The sequence below is a fragment of the Heterodontus francisci genome, chromosome 2, assembly GCF_036365525.1.
Source record: "Heterodontus francisci isolate sHetFra1 chromosome 2, sHetFra1.hap1, whole genome shotgun sequence".
Taxonomy (NCBI): Eukaryota; Metazoa; Chordata; class Chondrichthyes; order Heterodontiformes; family Heterodontidae; genus Heterodontus; species Heterodontus francisci.
In genome coordinates this window covers 117,644,728-117,662,660 of record NC_090372.1, presented here as the reverse complement: position 1 = coordinate 117,662,660, position 17,933 = coordinate 117,644,728, and the positions used below count along the sequence as shown (strand labels likewise).

Genomic DNA, 17,933 nt, shown 5'->3' with positions numbered 1-17,933 from the left:
TGAAGGGGGTTGGGCGATAAGTGGTGGAGTGATTAAAATCTGGCATGCTCAAGAGGCCTGAATTGGAAGAGCACAGAAATTTTGGAGGGTTGTAGGACTAAAGGATGTCAGAGATGGGGAGGGTCGAGGCCATGGAGGGATTTGAAAACAAGGGTGAGAATTTTAAAATTGAGGTGTTGCTTAACTGGGAGCCGATGTAGGTCTGTGAGCACAGGGATGATGGGTGATTGGGACATGGTGTGTGTTAGGACGTGGGTAGCAGAGTTTTGGATGACCTCAAGTTTATAGAGGGTAGAAAGTCTGAGGTCTGCTCGGAGTTAGAATAGTCAAGTCCAGAAGTAACAAAGGCATAATCAGCAGCAGATGAACTTAGGCAAGGGTGAAGTCAAGTGATGTTATGGTGCTGGAAACTGCATATGATTACTGAGAAATGAGAAGTAGTGGATAGCAATGGAAGCCCCTTTGATGTAACGATAGTATTTCCTAATATGTAAGTTTTATTCAGGAAATGTGTTGACCGTTCTCTGCTACTCTAAGTAAGGAAGGAGCTTGACATTTGATGTTTTCAGAGGTTGAATTTTACATCTGTTATGGTTGGTCAATATTCAGACTTTGCGTGCATGGTTTCTGAATAGTTCAGTTTCGAAGTGTTAGAGGACAGCTATTTTATTGAACTTAGTTTCTGCAGTAAAAGATTAGTGTTACCATGCATTTTACAAAGAAGCTGTTAACTTAGTTTTCTTTAAAGATTGTTGGATCGAAGAGGATCAGACCAAGCTGCAGTGCAATTGTAAGGCTTGCATAACATACATCTTGACGGCAAAAGTTGAGCTGTTCATGCAGGTTCTATAAAATAAAAGATTGTTTTATCATAATGTTGTAGCTGCTTCTCTGTTAATAGTCATTGTAAAACGTACCATGCCTGTCTGTGGTCCTCTCTCGAGTTGTAATGTGTGTTTATGGTTGAAAATAATGCTTCATTGGTATGTGGAAACTGGGGGGGCTAATCCTGCCTGCCTGCCCACGTTTCATGTGTCTATAATGGGTCTTCAGTTCCATGGGAAAGAGATGGGAGCCGGCAGGAGAGAGATCTTTTCAGTCCAGGAGCAAACAGCTTTCTGAGTTTTAAAACTCTGTGGCAAGTTCGAATTCATAAAACTCCAATAATCGGTTAGTCATGTGACTGAACTGTCTGACCACATCTGTTTATGTATTCGGTCGTCTTAGCAGTTAACCTGGAATGCTAGTCTCTCCACCTTCAACGTCTGGTAATCAAAAGTCCATTGTGAATTAAATTGGAGCAGGGAGTGGCCCCTTTGTCCGTTCCAAGTAGTGTCTGTTACTATGCAAATGTCTTTCCAATCAGGGGCTTGACAACCCCTTGTAATCGGCCGCCTTTTCTTCCCAGCAGCAATTTTAAGTTTTAATGTTCATGTGGCGAAATAATGTGTGCCTCATTCTTGGCAGGTGGGGGCCTTTTTTTATTTATTCCAGCTGAAAATGAAGCTCTCATTCTGGCTGTCTATTTCCTGGCTCTGGAAATGAGATGGTGACATAATATCCTTCTGACTTTGTCTGTCTCTGGGCGTAGTAAATTATACTGAACAAAAGCATGAAGTTCTGGACAATTTTCTTTTATATATTTAAGATGACCTTCACTCATGCGGTGTATCAAGCAAAATGATGCTTATAACCAAAACTACTTTTTATTGTTTCATCAAATTTTGGTATGTCCTCCCCTTAATTTTTCTCCATAACAATCAAGGATCCAGCTTTCTAATGACATATTAAACTGAGGCCCTGTCTGCCCCCTCAGGTGGGTGTAAAATATCCCATAGCACTGTTTTGAAGAGCACAGGAGTTCTCCTTTGAGCAGTGAAGGTTATCCTGATCAATATTTATTTCTCAGCCATCACCACTAAAAAAAGAAATTACCTGGCTATTATCACATTGCTGTTTGTGGGACTCTACTGTGTGCAATTTGATTGCTGCATTTCTTACATTACTACATTTAATTTGTTATAAAGTGCTTCAGGACCTTCTGAGGTCATGAAAAGCATTAGATAAATGCAATAAAAACTAAGTCCTGAAAATGCACAGCAGGTCTGGCAGCATCTGTGGCGAGCGTAAAACAGAGTTAACATTTCAGGTCTGTGACCTTTCATCAGAGCTACCAAAGAACATAAGAACATAACATAACATAAGAACTAGGAGCAGGAGTAGGCAATTCAGCCCCTTGAGCCTACTCCGCCATTCAATACAATCATGGCTGATCTCATCTCTGCCTCAACTCCACTTTCCTGCCCATTCTCCATAGCCCTTCAACCCATTTCTAATTAAAAATCTGTGTGTCTCCTCAAATTTACTTGACGTCCTGGCATCCACCGCACTGTGGGGTAGTGAATTCCACAGACTCACGACTCTTTGAGAGAAGTAATTTCTCCTCATCTCTGTTTTAAATCTGCTACGCCTTATCCTAAAACTATGACCTCTCGTTCTAGATTGCCCCACCAGAGAAAACATCCTCTCTACGTCTACTTTGTCAATCCCCCTAATCATTTTATACACCTCAACTAGATCTCCTCTCATTCTTCTAAACTCTGGAGAATAAAGGCCTAAACTGCTCAATCTCTTCATAAGACAAATCCCTCATCCCTGGAATCAATCTAATGAACATCCTCTGAACTGCCTCCAATGCAACTACATCCCTGCTCAGGTAAGGGGACCAAAACTGTATGCAATACGCCAGGTGCGGTCTCACTAATGCCTTGTACAGTTGCAGCAACACTTCCCTACTTTTATACTCTCTTCCTTTAGCAATAAATGCCAAAATTCCATTTGCCTTCCTTAACACCTGCTGCACCTGCATAGTAGCTTTCTGTAATTCATGCACGAGGACACCCAGATCCCTCTGCACCAAAGCACTCTGAAGTTTCTCTCCATTTAGATAATTTTGTCTTTCTATTCTTCCGACCAAAATGGATAACCTTACACTTATCCACATTAAACTTCATCTGCCAAATTTTGGCCCATTCACCAAACCTATCCATATCCATTTGTTAATTTCTGATTTCTTTATTGCAACTTACTATCTCACCTATTTTAGTGTCTTCTGCAAATTTGGCTATAGTACCTTCTATCCCTGCATCCAAGTCATTAATATAGATTGTAAATAGTTGGGGCCCGAGGACCGAACCCTGTGGCATCCTACTAGTTACATCTTGCCAACCAGAAAAGGACCCATTTATCCTGACTCTCTGTTTTCTGTTGGTTAGCCAATCGTCTATCCAAGCTAATAAATTTCCCCTAACCCAAGTGATCTTACCTTGTGTAACCTTTTGTGCGGCACCTTATAAAATGCCTTTGGGAAGTCCAGATATACAGGATCCCCATTATCCACTTTACTTGTTACATCTTCGAAGAACTGTAGCAAATTAGTCAAACACGATTTACTCTTTATAAAACCATGCTGGCTCTGATGGATTGCGTTTTGACTTTCTAAATGTCCTGTTATTACTTCCTTAATAATAGATTCTAATTATTTCCTAATGACACGTTTTAAACTAACTGGTCTACAGTCTTCTACTTTCTGCCTCCCACCCATTTTGAATAAGGGTGTTATATTAGCTTTTTTCCAATCCACTGGAACCTTTCCTACATCCAGGGAATGTTGGAATATTATAACCAATGGATCCACTATCTCCGCTGCCACTTCCTTTAAGACCCTAGGATGTCGGCCATCAGGCCCTGAGGACTTCAATCCCAATAGTTTGCTCAGTGCTTTTTCCCTAGTGATGATTGTTCTACGTTCCTCCCTTTCTATAACCTCTGCATTACCTGTTACTATTGGGTTGGTACTAGTGTCCTCCACTGTGAAAACTGAGGCAAAATACTGATTTAGTGTCTCTGCCTATAGTGTTCCCCACTATTAACTCCTCAGTCTCATCCTCCAAAGGACCAACATTCACTTTAGCTACTCTTTTCCCTTTTATGTACTTATAGAAGCTTTTGCTATCCATTTTTATATTTTGCGCTAGTTTTCTTTCATAATTTACCTTTGCTCTTTTTATTACTTTTTTAGTAATCCTTTGTTGATCTTTAAAAGTTTCCCAATCTTCTAGCCTGCTACTGGCCTTTGCAATATGGTGTGCCTTATCACAGAATAATACAGCGCAGAAGAGGCCCTTCAGCCCATCGAGTCTGCATTGATGCATTGAAGACACCTGACCTGTCTACCTAATCCCATTTGCCAGCACTTGGCCCATTGCCTTGAATGTTGTGACGTGCCAAGTGCTCATCCAGGTACTTTTTAAAGGATTTGAGGCAACCCGCCTCTACCACCCTACCAGGCAGTGCATTCCAGACTGTCACCACCCTCTGGGTAAAAAAGTTCTTCCTCTTAGTTTTTGTCTTTGTTATCCTTAACTTCCTTGCTTGGTCATGGATGTTTTTTTTCCTCCTCTTACAATCTTTCTTCCTCTCTGGAATATATTTCAGTTGGGAGGAATTGACTATCTCTTTAAACATCTGCCACTGCTCATCAACTGTCCTATCTTTTAGTCTTCCTGCCCAGTCCACTAGGGCCAAATCTGCCCTCATGCCTATGTAATTACCTTTATTTAACTCCAGAATGCTAGTGTGGGACTCCAGCTTCTCTCCCTCAAAGTGAATTTGAAATTCTAGCATGTTATGATCACTCTTCCCTAGAGGATCCTTAACTGTGAGATCATTAATTAATCCCACCTCATTACTTAATACCGAATCTGGAATAGCCTGCTCCCTGGTTGGTTCCACAACATATTGCTCCAAAAAACAATCTCTAACACATTCAATGAACTCTCCCTCGAGGCTACCATTGCCAATTTGATTAATCTAGTCGATATGCATATTAAAATCACCCATGATTATTGCCGTACCTTTCTTACAAGCCCCCAGTGTGTCCTGGTTTAAACTGTGCCCCACTGCAGAACTATTGTTTGGGGACCTATAGATTACTCCCACCAGGGACTTCTTTCCCTTGCTATTTCTTATTTCTACCCAGACTGATTCTACGTCTTGATCTCCAGTGCCTATATCATTTCTCACTACTAACAAAGCTACACCACCTCCTTTTCTTTCCTGGTTAGAAATGTAATTGGCTTTGAGCAGGTGAAAGAGGGGAGGAGGTTCGGGGGTGGGGGAGGAAGAAGAGCAAAGGGAAAGGTCTGTGATAGGGCAGAGGGTAAGAGAAATTAAATGGCAATGAGGTCATGGAACACGAGGCAAAGAGAGTGATAATAGCCATAGTTAAAGACAAAGCATTTGTACAGAGTGTTAACTGCAGAATATTGAAGTGTTCTGTCCGAAAGCAAAAACATGAGAAGCGCGTTTGAGACTGGTACATGGGGGGAAAAAAGAAACAAATCGGCGGTCATGGTCTGAGGTTGTTGAACTCGATGTTGAGTCCAGAGGGCTGTAGAGTTCTTAATTGGAAGATATGTTGCTGTTCCCTGAGCTTGTGTTGAACTTCACTGGAATACTACTGCAGGACAGAAATGTGGGCGTGAGAACAGGATGATGAATTAAAATGGCAAGCAACCAGAAGCTCAGAGTCATGCTTGTGGACTGAATGGAGGTGTTCCGCAAAGCGGTCACCCAATTTGGCCTCCCCAGTGTGGAAGGGACCACGTTGTGAGCAGCGAATACAGTATTCTAAATTGAAACAAGTACAATTAAATAGCTCCTTCACCTGAAAGGAGTATTTGAGGCCTTGGATGGTGAAGAGAGGAGGTAAAAGGGCAGACATTTCACCACCTGCGATTGCATGGGAAGGTGCTGTGGGAAGAAAGAGGTGATGGAGGAGTGGACCAGGATGTCGCAGAAGGAAGGGACCCTTTGGAATGCAGACAGGAGAGTGGGGAGGGGGAAGATGAGTTTGGTGGTGGCTTTGTGTTGGAGGTGCTGGAAATGGCGAAGAATGATCCTTGGATGGGGAGGCTGGGGTGAAAAGTGAGGACAGAGGGACCGTGTAGCGATTAGAGTCATAGAGTTATACAGCACAGAAACAGGCGCTTCGGCCCATCTTGTCCGCGCCGGCTATCAAGCCTATCTATTCTAATCCCATTTTCCAGCACTTGGCCCGTAGCCTTGTGTGCTATGGCATTTCAAGTGCTCATCTAAATACTTAAATGTTGAGGGTTCCTGCCTCTACCACCCCTTCAGGCAGTGTGTTCCAGATTCCAACCACCCTCTGGTTGAAAAATTTTTTCCTCAAATCCCCTCTAAACCTCCTACCCCTTACCTTAAATCTATGCCCCCTGGTTATTGACACCTCTGCTAAGGGAAAAAGTTTCTTCTTATCTATGCCCCTCATACTTTTGTATACCTCAATCAGGTCCCCCCTCAGCCTTCTCTGCTTTAAGGAAAACAACCCTAGCCTATCCAGGCAACATTCTGGTGAATCTCCTCTGCACCCTCTCCAGTACAATCACATCCTTCCTATAGTGTGGCAACCAGAACTGTATGCAGTACTCCAGCTGTGGCCTAAATAGTGTTTTACACAGCTCCATCATAATCTCCCTGCTGTTATATTCTATGCCTTGGCTAATAAAGGCAAGTATCCCATATGCCTTCCAAACCACCTTATCTACCTGTGCCGCTGCCTTCAATGATAGAACAAAGAACAAAGATAATTACAGCACAGGAACAGGCCCTTCGGCCCTCCAAGCCTGCGCCGATCCAGATCCTCTCTCTAAACATGTCGCCTATTTTCTAAGGTTCTGTATCTCTTTTCTTCCTGCCCATTCATGTATCTGTCTAGATACATCTTAAAAGACTCCATCGTGCCCGCATCTACCACCTCCGCTGGCAATGCGTTCCAGGTGCCCACCACCCTCTGCGTAAAGAACTTTCCACGCATATCCCCCCTAAACTTTTCCCCTTTCACTTTGAACTCGTGTCCTCTAGTAATTGAAACCCCCACTCTGGGAAAAAGCCTCTTGCTATCCACCCTGTCTATACCTCTCATGATTTTGTACACCTCAATCAGGTCCCCCCTCAACCTCCGTCTTTCTAATGAAAATAATCCTAATCTACTCAACCTCTCTTCATAGCTAGCGCCCTCCATACCAGGCAACATCCTGGTGAACCTCCTCTGCACCCTCTCCAAAGCATCCACATCCTTTTGATAATGTGGCGACCAGAACTGTACGCAGTATTCCAAATGTGGCCGAACCAAAGTCCTATACAACTGTAACATGACCTGCCAACTCTTGTACTCAATGCCCCGTCCGATGAAGGAAAGCATGCCGTATGCCTTCTTGACCACTCTATTTACCTGCGTTGCCACCTTCAGGGAACAGTGGACCTGAACACCCAAATCTCTCTGGACATCAATTTTCCCCAGGACTTTTCCATTTACTGTATAGTTCACTCTTGAATTGGATCTTCCAAAATGCATCACCTCGCATTTGCCCTGATTGAACTCCATCTGCCATTTCTCTGCCCAACTCTCCAATCTATCTATATTCTGCTGTATGGACAAGTACACCAAGGTCCCTCTGATCCTCAGTACTTCCTAGGGTCCTACCATGTATTGTATTCCCTTGCCTTGTTAGTCCTCGCAAAATGCAGCATCTCACACTTCTCGGGATTAAATTCCATTTGCCACTGCCCTGCCCATCTTGCTAGCCCATCTGTATCGTCCTGTAATCTAAGGCTTTCCTCCTCACTATTTACGACACCACCAATTTTCGTGTCATCTGCGAACTTACTGATCATACCTCCTATATTCACTTCAAAATCATTCATGTATACTACAAACAGCAAGGGTCCCGGCACTGATCCCTGTGGTACATCACTGGTCACAAGCTTCCACTTGCAAAAACAGCCCTCGACCATCACCCTCTGCCTCCTGTCACTAAGCCAATTTTGGGTTCAATTTGCCAAATTGCCCTGGATCCCATGGGCTCTTGCATTCTTGAACAATCTCCCATGTGGGACCTTATCAAAAGCCTTACTGAAGTCCATGTAGACTACATCAACTGCTTTACTCTCATCTACACACCTAGTCACATCCTTGAAAAATTCAATCAAGTTTGTTAGACATGATCTCCCCCTGACAAAGCCATGTTGACTATCCCTGATTAATCCCTGCCTCTCCAAGTGGAGATTAATCCTGTCCCTCAGAATTTTTTCAATAGTTTCTCTACCACTGATGTTGGACTCACCGGCCTGTAATCACCTGGTTTATCCCTGCAACCCTTCTTGAATTCGCTGTCCTCCAGTCACCTATGCCTGAAATGCTCCCCCACTGACACTTCTACCACTTGTCTGGCTTCATTCCCTAAGATTAGGTCCAGTACTGCCCCTTCTCTTGTAGGTTCTGGGAGGGAGGGGAAGGGGTGAGGGCAGGAGTATGGGAAATGGGTCGGACATGGTCGAGGGTGTGCCTAACCATGCAAGACCCTTCAGGTGCAGCAGCAATTTACTTGTTACTTCTTTCAATTTAGTATCCTGAATTCCCTGCTCACAATGTGGTGGTCTCTACATTGGGGAGACCAAACGCAGATTGGGTAACTACTTTGCGGAACACCTCCGCTCAATCCGCGAGCATGACACTGAACTTCCGTTGCTTGCCATTTTAAATCACCATCCTGCTCTGATGCCCACATTTCTGTCCTTGGCCTGCTGCAGTGTTCCATTGGAGCTCAATGCAAGCTCAAGGAACAGCGTTTCTTCCGATTAGGCACTCTGCAGCCCTCTGGACTCAACATTGAGTTCAACAACTTCAGACCATGACCGCCAATTTGATTTTTTTTTTACACCATGCACTCGTCTCAAACTTGTTTTTCATGTATTTGCTTTCGGACAGAATTGTTCAATTATCACTCCCTTTGCCTCTTGTTCCCTGAACTCATTGTCATTTAATTTCTCCTGCCTTCTGCCCTGTCACAGACCTTCCCTTTGTTGTTCTTCCCTCCCTTCCCCCTTTCACTTGCTCAAAACCTATTACATTGCTAACCATTGCTAGTTCTGGTGAAAGTTCACAGGCCTTTCTCTCTCTCCAACGATGGTGCCAGACCTGCTGTACATTTCTGTTTTTGTTTCAGGTTTTCAGCATCCATAGTATGTTGCTTTTATTATATAAATGCAAGTCTGTTTTCTTTACCCATTTTAGTCTCCTTTTGAATGTTTCACATTGAACATTTTGTCAGAATAGTTAAATATGTGAATCAAAATTTTTTTTAATGTGTTAATTTACAAGCAGAATGTTCAGATACTCAATCGGAACAACTCATTTTAATCGTATTGAGCAGATCATTATTGATTTTTTTTTTTAAGGTGCTTTTATTCTTGCTAGTGCTGTCAAGTCCAACCAGCCGCAAGCCAAATTTAAAACTGCTGAAACTTGCTAATACCAGCTACAAGGAAGTCCAGCAAATTTGCATTCTTTTATCCTCAAACTCGCACAAAAATACAAATGTTTGTGGGCTCTCCAGCACTATCTCCTTTTGTGTGATGTCCCGCTTCTCAACTAGGAATTCAACTTGCAGGCTTCCTGGATCTAGCAAGGGCACTATAAGTGCTTTTATGTTGCAGGGATGTAGCTGATAGCACAGTCCTCCTTCTGCCTCTGTCAGTTGTATTCCTTAGAGTAAATGATCCAAACTAACTAGATCAATAGCATTCATGAAAATATGGATCTACACATCGGTTTTTGCAGTTCTTGGATGTAGATTTTCAGTTTTGCCATCTGTTATAGAAACTGCCCAATATTCACTTTTAGCTGGTTTCTATAATGGGCAGGTAATCTGCAAAACCAGTTTTGCACGCAGGCAGCATGTTAAAAATCTGCCCCAGTGACTCGGGCTCCCATAGTCATACACGATAATAGTCAGCTGTCCTGATGACGCGGTAGAGCCTACCACATCCAAAACTTGATTGAACTGATAAGTGCATTGAGTCTGCTTCTTACATGAGAACTGTTTTAAATTGTTGGTGTAAAAGTACCATTATAGGCTTTTTAGATAGATGTGCAACGATTTTACGATGTTTTCAGCTTCCTTGTTTAGTGTGGAAAGCTGCAAATATTTTGTCGGAGAATTCAAATTAAGGAAGTCCAGCAACCTTTCACCTGAATATGCTTCCTTTAGCAGCCAAGAAATGCTTGTTTAGCTCTTTGTTAGACTTTTCCAAATCCTTTTATAGTTTTCTTAAAAAGAAAATCAGCTTTTTATTTGTTATCCCCAATTAATCCTTCAGTTTATCTCTCTGGAAATCTCCAGTTCCTTACAGTGCTCTTCTGTACATAGGCATCTGTACTACTATTTCTGACTTTAATATTTTTGATCTCGAGTTGAATTGTGTGTCTGCCTGTTTTCGATATACTAAATTATTTTTGTTGGACTGCTAAGACGTGAATTCATATTGCACTCCTTATATTTTCACCTTTTCCTTTCAATGTCACTTCATCTCTAAAATGTTGTAACATTAAATCTTTAAGTTTTTCTGCAGTTTATCTTACTTGCCTAAATAGCTTTCTGTCCAGATGTTCAAGCAGCTGACGATTATTACTTTGTCACCCTGTCATCATTTTAATCCTTGTATTGATGAAGCATCTTTTCCACATGAAACGTCACAAAAGTCCTTTCACAAATTCGATTATAAGTCCTTAGTAACATCTTTTGTCCGTCTTCTGCTCCTGTCAGTGTTAAATTAATGATGTCAGTTATTTTGACATTTTCACTGACTGTATTAACCTTTAGTTTGTGCTTAAAATAAAAGGAATGCTAGGATAGCTAAATATTTCTATTCTCATTTTCTATTTTTCTGACCATTATTTATTGTTGTATTCCTTCTTGGCCTTCCTGGTCTTATTGTCCCTTGCTTTCCAGTTCACTTTGTGTAAAGCTTGGTTTCTGTTTTGCTGGGTTTACCATTAGTTCTGTCAGACTGCTCCTTTGACTGGAAAGGAATTGTGACAGCATGACACTGCAGGGCACGAAGTTCAGTATCTTATCCAGCTAATTTGTCTGGAGCCTCTAGATTTCTATAGTCCATCGAAACCAATTTTCCCAGCAAACACCACCAAAGTTTGGATGGGACTGGATTCCACAATAGGTCTACTCAGGACCGGAGGGGAGCTGGGAGGAGATCAGATTTGTTTGTCGAAATGAAGTGTTCATTATACATTTATTTGTTATAACAAATCATATATTGCTATTACTTCATCGTTGCTGTGTCAGAATTCTGAAGTTTCCTACTGATCACCATCACTAAGACTGCCGCTATTCTAGAAGGCCAACCATCACATTTGGGCAACTAGAAATGGGGGATTAAATGCGCCTTTGCCACCATCATCCGCATCCCAAGAATAAAAGAAATAAGTAAATCTACAGAGACATAGCTAACAAGACATCCTCTGCTTCCTTACAAGAGTAAAACAACAATAACTGGAAGAAAAAAAATGATGAATTTGCAATAAAGTTTTGCTCCAACTGTAGGTTAAACATTCATTAACCATGACCTATGTCATTCTCATTTCAGAGTTCTGCTACTATTATATTTCATCATTCCTCAAAATATGATTAAACCAGTGCTCAAATATTAAGCCAGTGTTATGTTTCTGTAATCTGAATTTTAGATAGTTGAATATTGTGTCCTGACCGTAAAGGTACAACCTTGTTTTGTTGTAACTTTTTTTTCCTGCGTGTCCGTCATAGCTCAGTGGCAGCTCTCTCGTCTGAGTCAGATGGTCGTGGGTTTCAGCCCTACTCAAGAAACTTGAGCATATAACTTAGGCTGGCACTTCGGTGAAGTACTGAGGGACTGCTGCCAACATCTTTCCCTTGATGGATATCACTGGAAAAAGAGTACCCAGTCATTTATTTTCTTGCTGTTTAGGATATTTCTGCACATTTGTGATGTGACCAAACACAAAACAAGTCCTTGCCATAAGTTTGGTTACCATCAGCAGACATAGTAAATGAGAGTTGAAGATTGAGTAAGTTCCAGTCTCAGCAACAGAAGTGTAGCTTTATGATAAAAATAGTAGTAGTTTGTTTGGCCACAAGATTGGAGAGTGGGGTCTGTTCAAATGTGTGTGAATGTTATAAGTTGTGTGTCATGCTGTAAGAAACAAATGTTAATTTGATTGAATAATGTACTTAATTGACAGCATGAGAACATTTCCTTTGAAGACAGAAGTACTTCGTTGAAAGTTGTAAGTCCCAGTGTTCTTTTCAGATTTTAATGCAGTAAATTGTTTTAGAGAATCTTATTATCTATTATATTATTGTATATTATAATTTGACGGTGATATTTGTGTTTACATGAACTTGAAACAGGGATAGCTGAGAACCATTTCTCAAAGTCATTGGTGTGTAGGAAATAAAAGGCACACTTCACGAGCAGCTTGGATAGTATTTTGTATGAATCATTATATTCAAGAAAAAGGTGTAAAGAGATAATTGGGGTGCTGGAAATAACATTCCAGACAATTTTGGCTGTTAAAAGATGGCTGTTTTATTTGAGCTGCAATTTTCTGCTTTAACTCGTACAGCATTATGAAAAGTTCTAGTTGGTAGCAATTATTAAATACAGGGAGATTTCATTGCTCCGCTTCGTGAATCCATCTGTGAAGGATGTATTTATTGTGACTACTATGTGCTCTGTGGGAGCAATGTAAGGCTTCTCACTCCTCAGTGCAAGGCTGCATGTGGGAACTGCAATTGATCTCATTATTTTCTGCTCCCTAATTCAGGAACCAACACTTGAATTCCTGGTCCTGATATCTTCAGTGACAGCACTGTAAAATGTGTGTGGATAAAGGACAAGTACAGAGTTAAGCTTAGCTGTGGTGCTCCCTCAGCTTTGCAGCTTTTGTCTGTATGGTGACTTGGTGTAATATTGTTGAGTTGCATCTTTGTTTCTAGAAAAGGCAATGGCATAGTGGTAATGTCACTGGACTAAATCCAGAGGCCCAAGCTAATGCCCTGTGGACACTGGTTCAAATCCCAGCACGGTAGCTGGTGGAATGTAAATTCAATTAATTAAAAAAAAAATCTGGAATTGAAAGCTAGTCTCATTACTGGTGCCATGAAACTGCCATCAATTGTCATAAAAACACATCTGGTTCACCAATGTCCTTTAGGGAAGAAAATCTGCTGTCCTTGCCTGGTCTGGCCTACCTGTGACTCCAGACGCACAGCAATGTGGTTGACTCTTAACTGCTCTCTGAAATGGCCCAGCAAGCCATTCCAAGGCAATTGGGGATGGGCAATAAATGCTGACCTTGCCAGTGATGTCCACATCCCATGAAAGAATATAAATAACTTTTATAACCTCACCAAATGCCCAAAGAATTTAAGAGATAGAAAAACCTCTGCTTTTGCTTAGTATTTGCACTTTGTTTTGAACTACAGGATTTTTTGTGGTACCCAGAAGTAAACAATTCAATGAAGGACTGTTTTAAAGCTTGGACTGAGGTTTGTATAAAATTTTATCAGTTTTTTTCTAATATAGAAAAATAATGGGATAATTTACAAGTTCAAATATGATCGAGAAGTTCATGTATTATGGAAAGTATGCAAATATATTGAAGAACATGCAAACTATGGATTGACGGGCTAATTAGTATGCTGAAGTTCATTTTATACTGCAATTTCAGTTTACTTCATTGCTGGAGTGGGTGTCCTTTTGATATGTCAAGTAAAAACTACACATTTTTGTGCCAGCAGGACAATTGAAACATATTCACTTATAAATTATGGTAACTGCATTAAGTTCTCTTTTGATCACTACATTCTCCTGCACCACCATTCCACCACAGTTCATCTCCATGGCCTCCCATAGCTATCACACAGTAAACATTATCTGAAATGGTCTCTTGTAAAGCGTGGCTACCCGACCAGACCCGGCGATGTATCTGGTTCTGGTTGGGTCTCTCTTCTGGATCCAACATTTGGGCTCGGGTCGGGTCAGGCTGGATATGGGAACAGTTTTTTCCGTATCCACTCTGTTGACACCTGTCATGATTTTGAATACCTCTAATAAATCTCCTCTTAGCCTTCTCCAAGAAAAACCGTCCTAACTTCTCCAATCTATCTTCATAACAGAAGTTCCTCATCCCTGGAACCATTCTTCTGAATCTTTTCTGTACTGTCTTCACATCTTTCATAAAGTGTGGCGCCCAGAACTGGATGCAGTACTCCAGCTGAGGCTGAACTAGTGTCTTATACAAGTTCAACATAACCTCCTTCCTATTGTACTATATGCCCCTATTCACAAAGCCTAGGCCTAGCATACTATATGCTTTATGAACCGCTCTCTCAACCGGTCCTGCCACTTTCAGTGACTTGTGCACATATTCCTCCAGGTCGCTCTGTTACTGCACCCCTTTTAGAATGGTACTCTTTATTTTATATTCTTCCTACCAAAATGAATCTCTTCACATTTGTCTGCATTAAACATCACCTGCTGCTTGTCCGCCCATTCCACCAACTTGTCTGTCCTTTTGCTGTTCTGCACCAGGGTTGTCCAACATATGGCCCGCAGGCCAGAATCCGGTCTGCCAAAGTTTTCAATCAGGTCCGCCAATCCTTCATAACTTGTGAACAGAAAGGACGAGATTGATTTTGTTCCATTGTGTTCCCCCCTCCCCCCAGTTGTTAGCAGTAAGTGAGCTAAGAGTTGGTGCATTGCAGCCTGTACCTGAGCAGTCACTAGTGTTCGTTTCCTGCAGCGAGCGGCAGTATGTGGGTGGGCACCAGAATGATGCTCATGCGATTGATGTGGAAGCTCACCATCAAAAGCGTGAACAGTTTGCCTGTGCACAGACCTTAGTCGGATTGGAATGCGGAGGAGGTGGGGAGGCGAGACTTGCTGGGAAGACTGGTGCCATCAGTCAGGGGACGCGAGTGAGCATGCAGAGACAGTGGTTGGTGAGGTCGCAGAGACGGTGGGGGGTGCGGGTGGTGGTGAGCATGCAGAGATGGTTGGTGGGATGGGGGGGGGTGGAGCGATGGTGAGCATGCAGAGATGGTGGTGGGGGGTATGGTGGTGGAGCACGCAGAGACGGTTGTGGAGGTGGTGAGCACGCAGAGATGGTGGTGGGGGCACGGGTTGGTGAGCTCGCAGAGGCGGTGGTTGTGGGGGGTGGTGGTGAGCACGCAGAGATGGTTGGGGGGGGTGGGATGTTGGTGAGCACAGAGAGATGGTGGGAGTGCTGGTGGAGGGAGGTGATGTGCAATTCAGAAAGCAGTGTGTTTCTGCTCCTGAAGCATGATGGGTGAAGGGAGGAATTGTTGGGAAAAAAAGTTGGTAATTTTTTTTAACCCAGTGTGCCCTATCCTTACCTACCCTAACGCCTTTATCTTTCCAAAATTTGCTCACTGGCCCCCGATGTAGGACAAAAGCTGTAATGTGGGTTCTCATGCGAAAAGGTTGGACACTCCTAATCTACATTATCCTTCTGACAGTTCACAATTGTTCCAAGTTTTTTATTGTCTGCAAATTTTGAAATTGTGCCCTATACACCAAGGTCTAGGTTATTAGTATATATCAGGAAGAGCACGGGTCGCAACACTGACCTTCCTCCAGCCTGAAAAACATTAATTAACCATTACTTTCTGTTTCTTGTCACTTAGCAATTTCGTATCTATAAATATAAATTCATCTTCAGTTAATTTGAAAAGATTTCCAACCGCAAGGATTGACTGCATGATCTTCAGGAAAGCATTGCTTCCTCAGATTGAACATAAGAACACAAATGGGAGCTAGAGTAGAGCATACAGCCCCTTGAGCCTGCTCCATCATTCAATACAATCATGGCTGATCTTCTGCCTCAACTGAACTTTCCTACACGTTCCCCATATCCCTTGATACAAAAACCTGTCTCTCTCCGCCTTAAATATACTGAACAATGGAGCCTCCACAACCCTCTGGAGTAGCGATTTCCAAAGATTCACAGCCCTTAGTGAAGTAATTTCTCCTCATCTCAGTCCTAAACGTTCGACCCCTTATTCTGAGACTGTGCCCCCATGTTCTTAATTCCCCAGCCAGGGGGAACAGCCTGAGTGTCTACCCTGTTAAGCCCCTTCTGAATCTTGTATGTTTCAGTGAGATCACCTCTCATTCTTCTGAACTTCGGAGAGTATAGGCCCAATTTACTCAGCCTCTCATCATAGGACAAGCCTCTTATCCCAGGAACCAGTCTCGTGAACTTTTGCTGTACCGCCTCCAAAGCAAGTATATCCTTCCTTGAATATGGAGACCAAAACTGCACACACTACTCCAGGTGTGGCCTCACCAAAGCCTTGTGCAACTGTAGCAAGACTTCCTTATTCTTGTACTCCAGTCCCCTTGCAGTTAAGGCCAACATCCAATTGTCTTCCTAATTGCTGGATCTACTAAATGTTGGTCAGGAGTGTTTTTACACCAGCACAATGTTTTAGTAGCAAACTCTGGCATCCAAAATGACAGGCTCATTTCTGTACCAACCTTCCTCCAAATTGCTACCTAATTCTCAGACACTCACTGGAAAACAATCAGTTCTGTTTCCACAGTTGGGTCTGATCTCCACTCTTACTCTGAAAGATGTTATCACATCCCTTGCTTCTCTGGGTTGTTGGCAGAATTCTGAATATAGTTGTCATCTTCCAGTTACAAAATTTCTGATAAAGTATTGGAAAAAAATAAGCAAACTCGAGGTCAACTCCTTCAAATGTTTGATCCCAGAAAAGCAACTGACCATGATGGTGTAATGCTTGACTTTTTAAAGCCTTATGTGAGGAACTGGCTATTCAACTGGATGCTAAGCAGCATATATCCTGCCTTTCAACAAAACAAAATATCAATGTCGGCCTCCAATAACTGCAGGCTGCCTGCTGTGTCAAAACTTACAACAGAAGTTTCTTGCAGCAACTCAACAGCCTGAAGTCTGTCCCAATCTCACTTCAGAGTGGATGGGCTGGATTCTACAGAGCCTTCGACGTCTGGATCCATGGGTGGGTGGGGGGAGGTGGTGGGGAGCCTGAAGATGGCCCCCAGATGAGGCAAACCATGGACCTCGACGCCAGCAGGGCCCAGCCTGGCCCGCCACTCTGCGACAGGACTGCAATTTAAATATTCAAATAAATTGCATTGCCTGAATTAATGACTCTCCCGTCGCCTCCTAATGTCCTGGCGTGATCTTCACCCCAGCGGCTAGCACTGCGGCGCCTTCGGATCCCCATCCAGGGAAATGAGACGTAACACTGGTGGGGAGGAGCGACGAGGTATGTTTCTCAGTGGAGGAGGTTGTGGGGGGAGGAGGGGGGAGGTCATATTAGCGTCATGCATGTAGGGGATGGTGGGAAGGGTTATAGTTTAAAGTTTGTCCAGTTTGGTGGGGGACGGGGAGGGGGGAGCGGTGTGGTGGGGAGAAGGTTAGATAGTAAAGTTCAGTGTTTTTGGGGGGTTGGGATGAAGGGCAAATAATCAATTTAATTGTTATGGGGGGATGGGAGAGGGGAAAAAGAGATGTATTCATTGTTTTCATTTAATCTATCTTTAAATATTTACGTTTCCTGGTAGGACTGCCAGCTCTTTAAAAGTGGCATCAGCTGCCTGGGGACAGACAGCCTGCCCTCTCCACGGGATTAAGGGGGTGGGGTGGCCCGCCCTGCCCTGGCTATTTAAATGAGCCGCCGCGATTCTGTGGCCCGTCCTCACCCACTGCCGATTTCAGTGGCGGGCTTATAGAATTCAGCCCGATTTATATCTAATTGTGAAACACTGCTCAGTATCAACTTCAGAGCTCGTTCAACATTTATGGCACCCTGCAATTATTGAGACGTTGTCCTCCTTTGTGACATGTTGGATATCTTCAGTGGATATTCAGTTATAAGTGGATACTTGCCTTTATTGCAGCACTTGAGCAGGATCCCATCATGAAAACATGCTTGGCCCTTTCG

At 42.8% G+C, this 17,933-nt stretch overlaps 1 protein-coding gene across 2 annotated transcripts in view; it reads left to right on the top strand.

Annotated features, from left to right (window-relative positions):
- The window catches only part of casd1 (CAS1 domain containing 1), a 100,564-nt gene that overhangs the window by 53,804 nt on the left and 28,827 nt on the right, over window positions 1–17,933 (top strand). For both annotated transcript variants that reach the window (XM_068009923.1, XM_068009933.1), the window contains exons 4-5: window positions 12,158–12,202; window positions 13,404–13,466. In XM_068009923.1, the coding sequence (XP_067866024.1) occupies window positions 12,158–12,202; window positions 13,404–13,466 (108 nt within the window). The remainder of the gene's footprint in view (window positions 1–12,157; window positions 12,203–13,403; window positions 13,467–17,933) is intronic.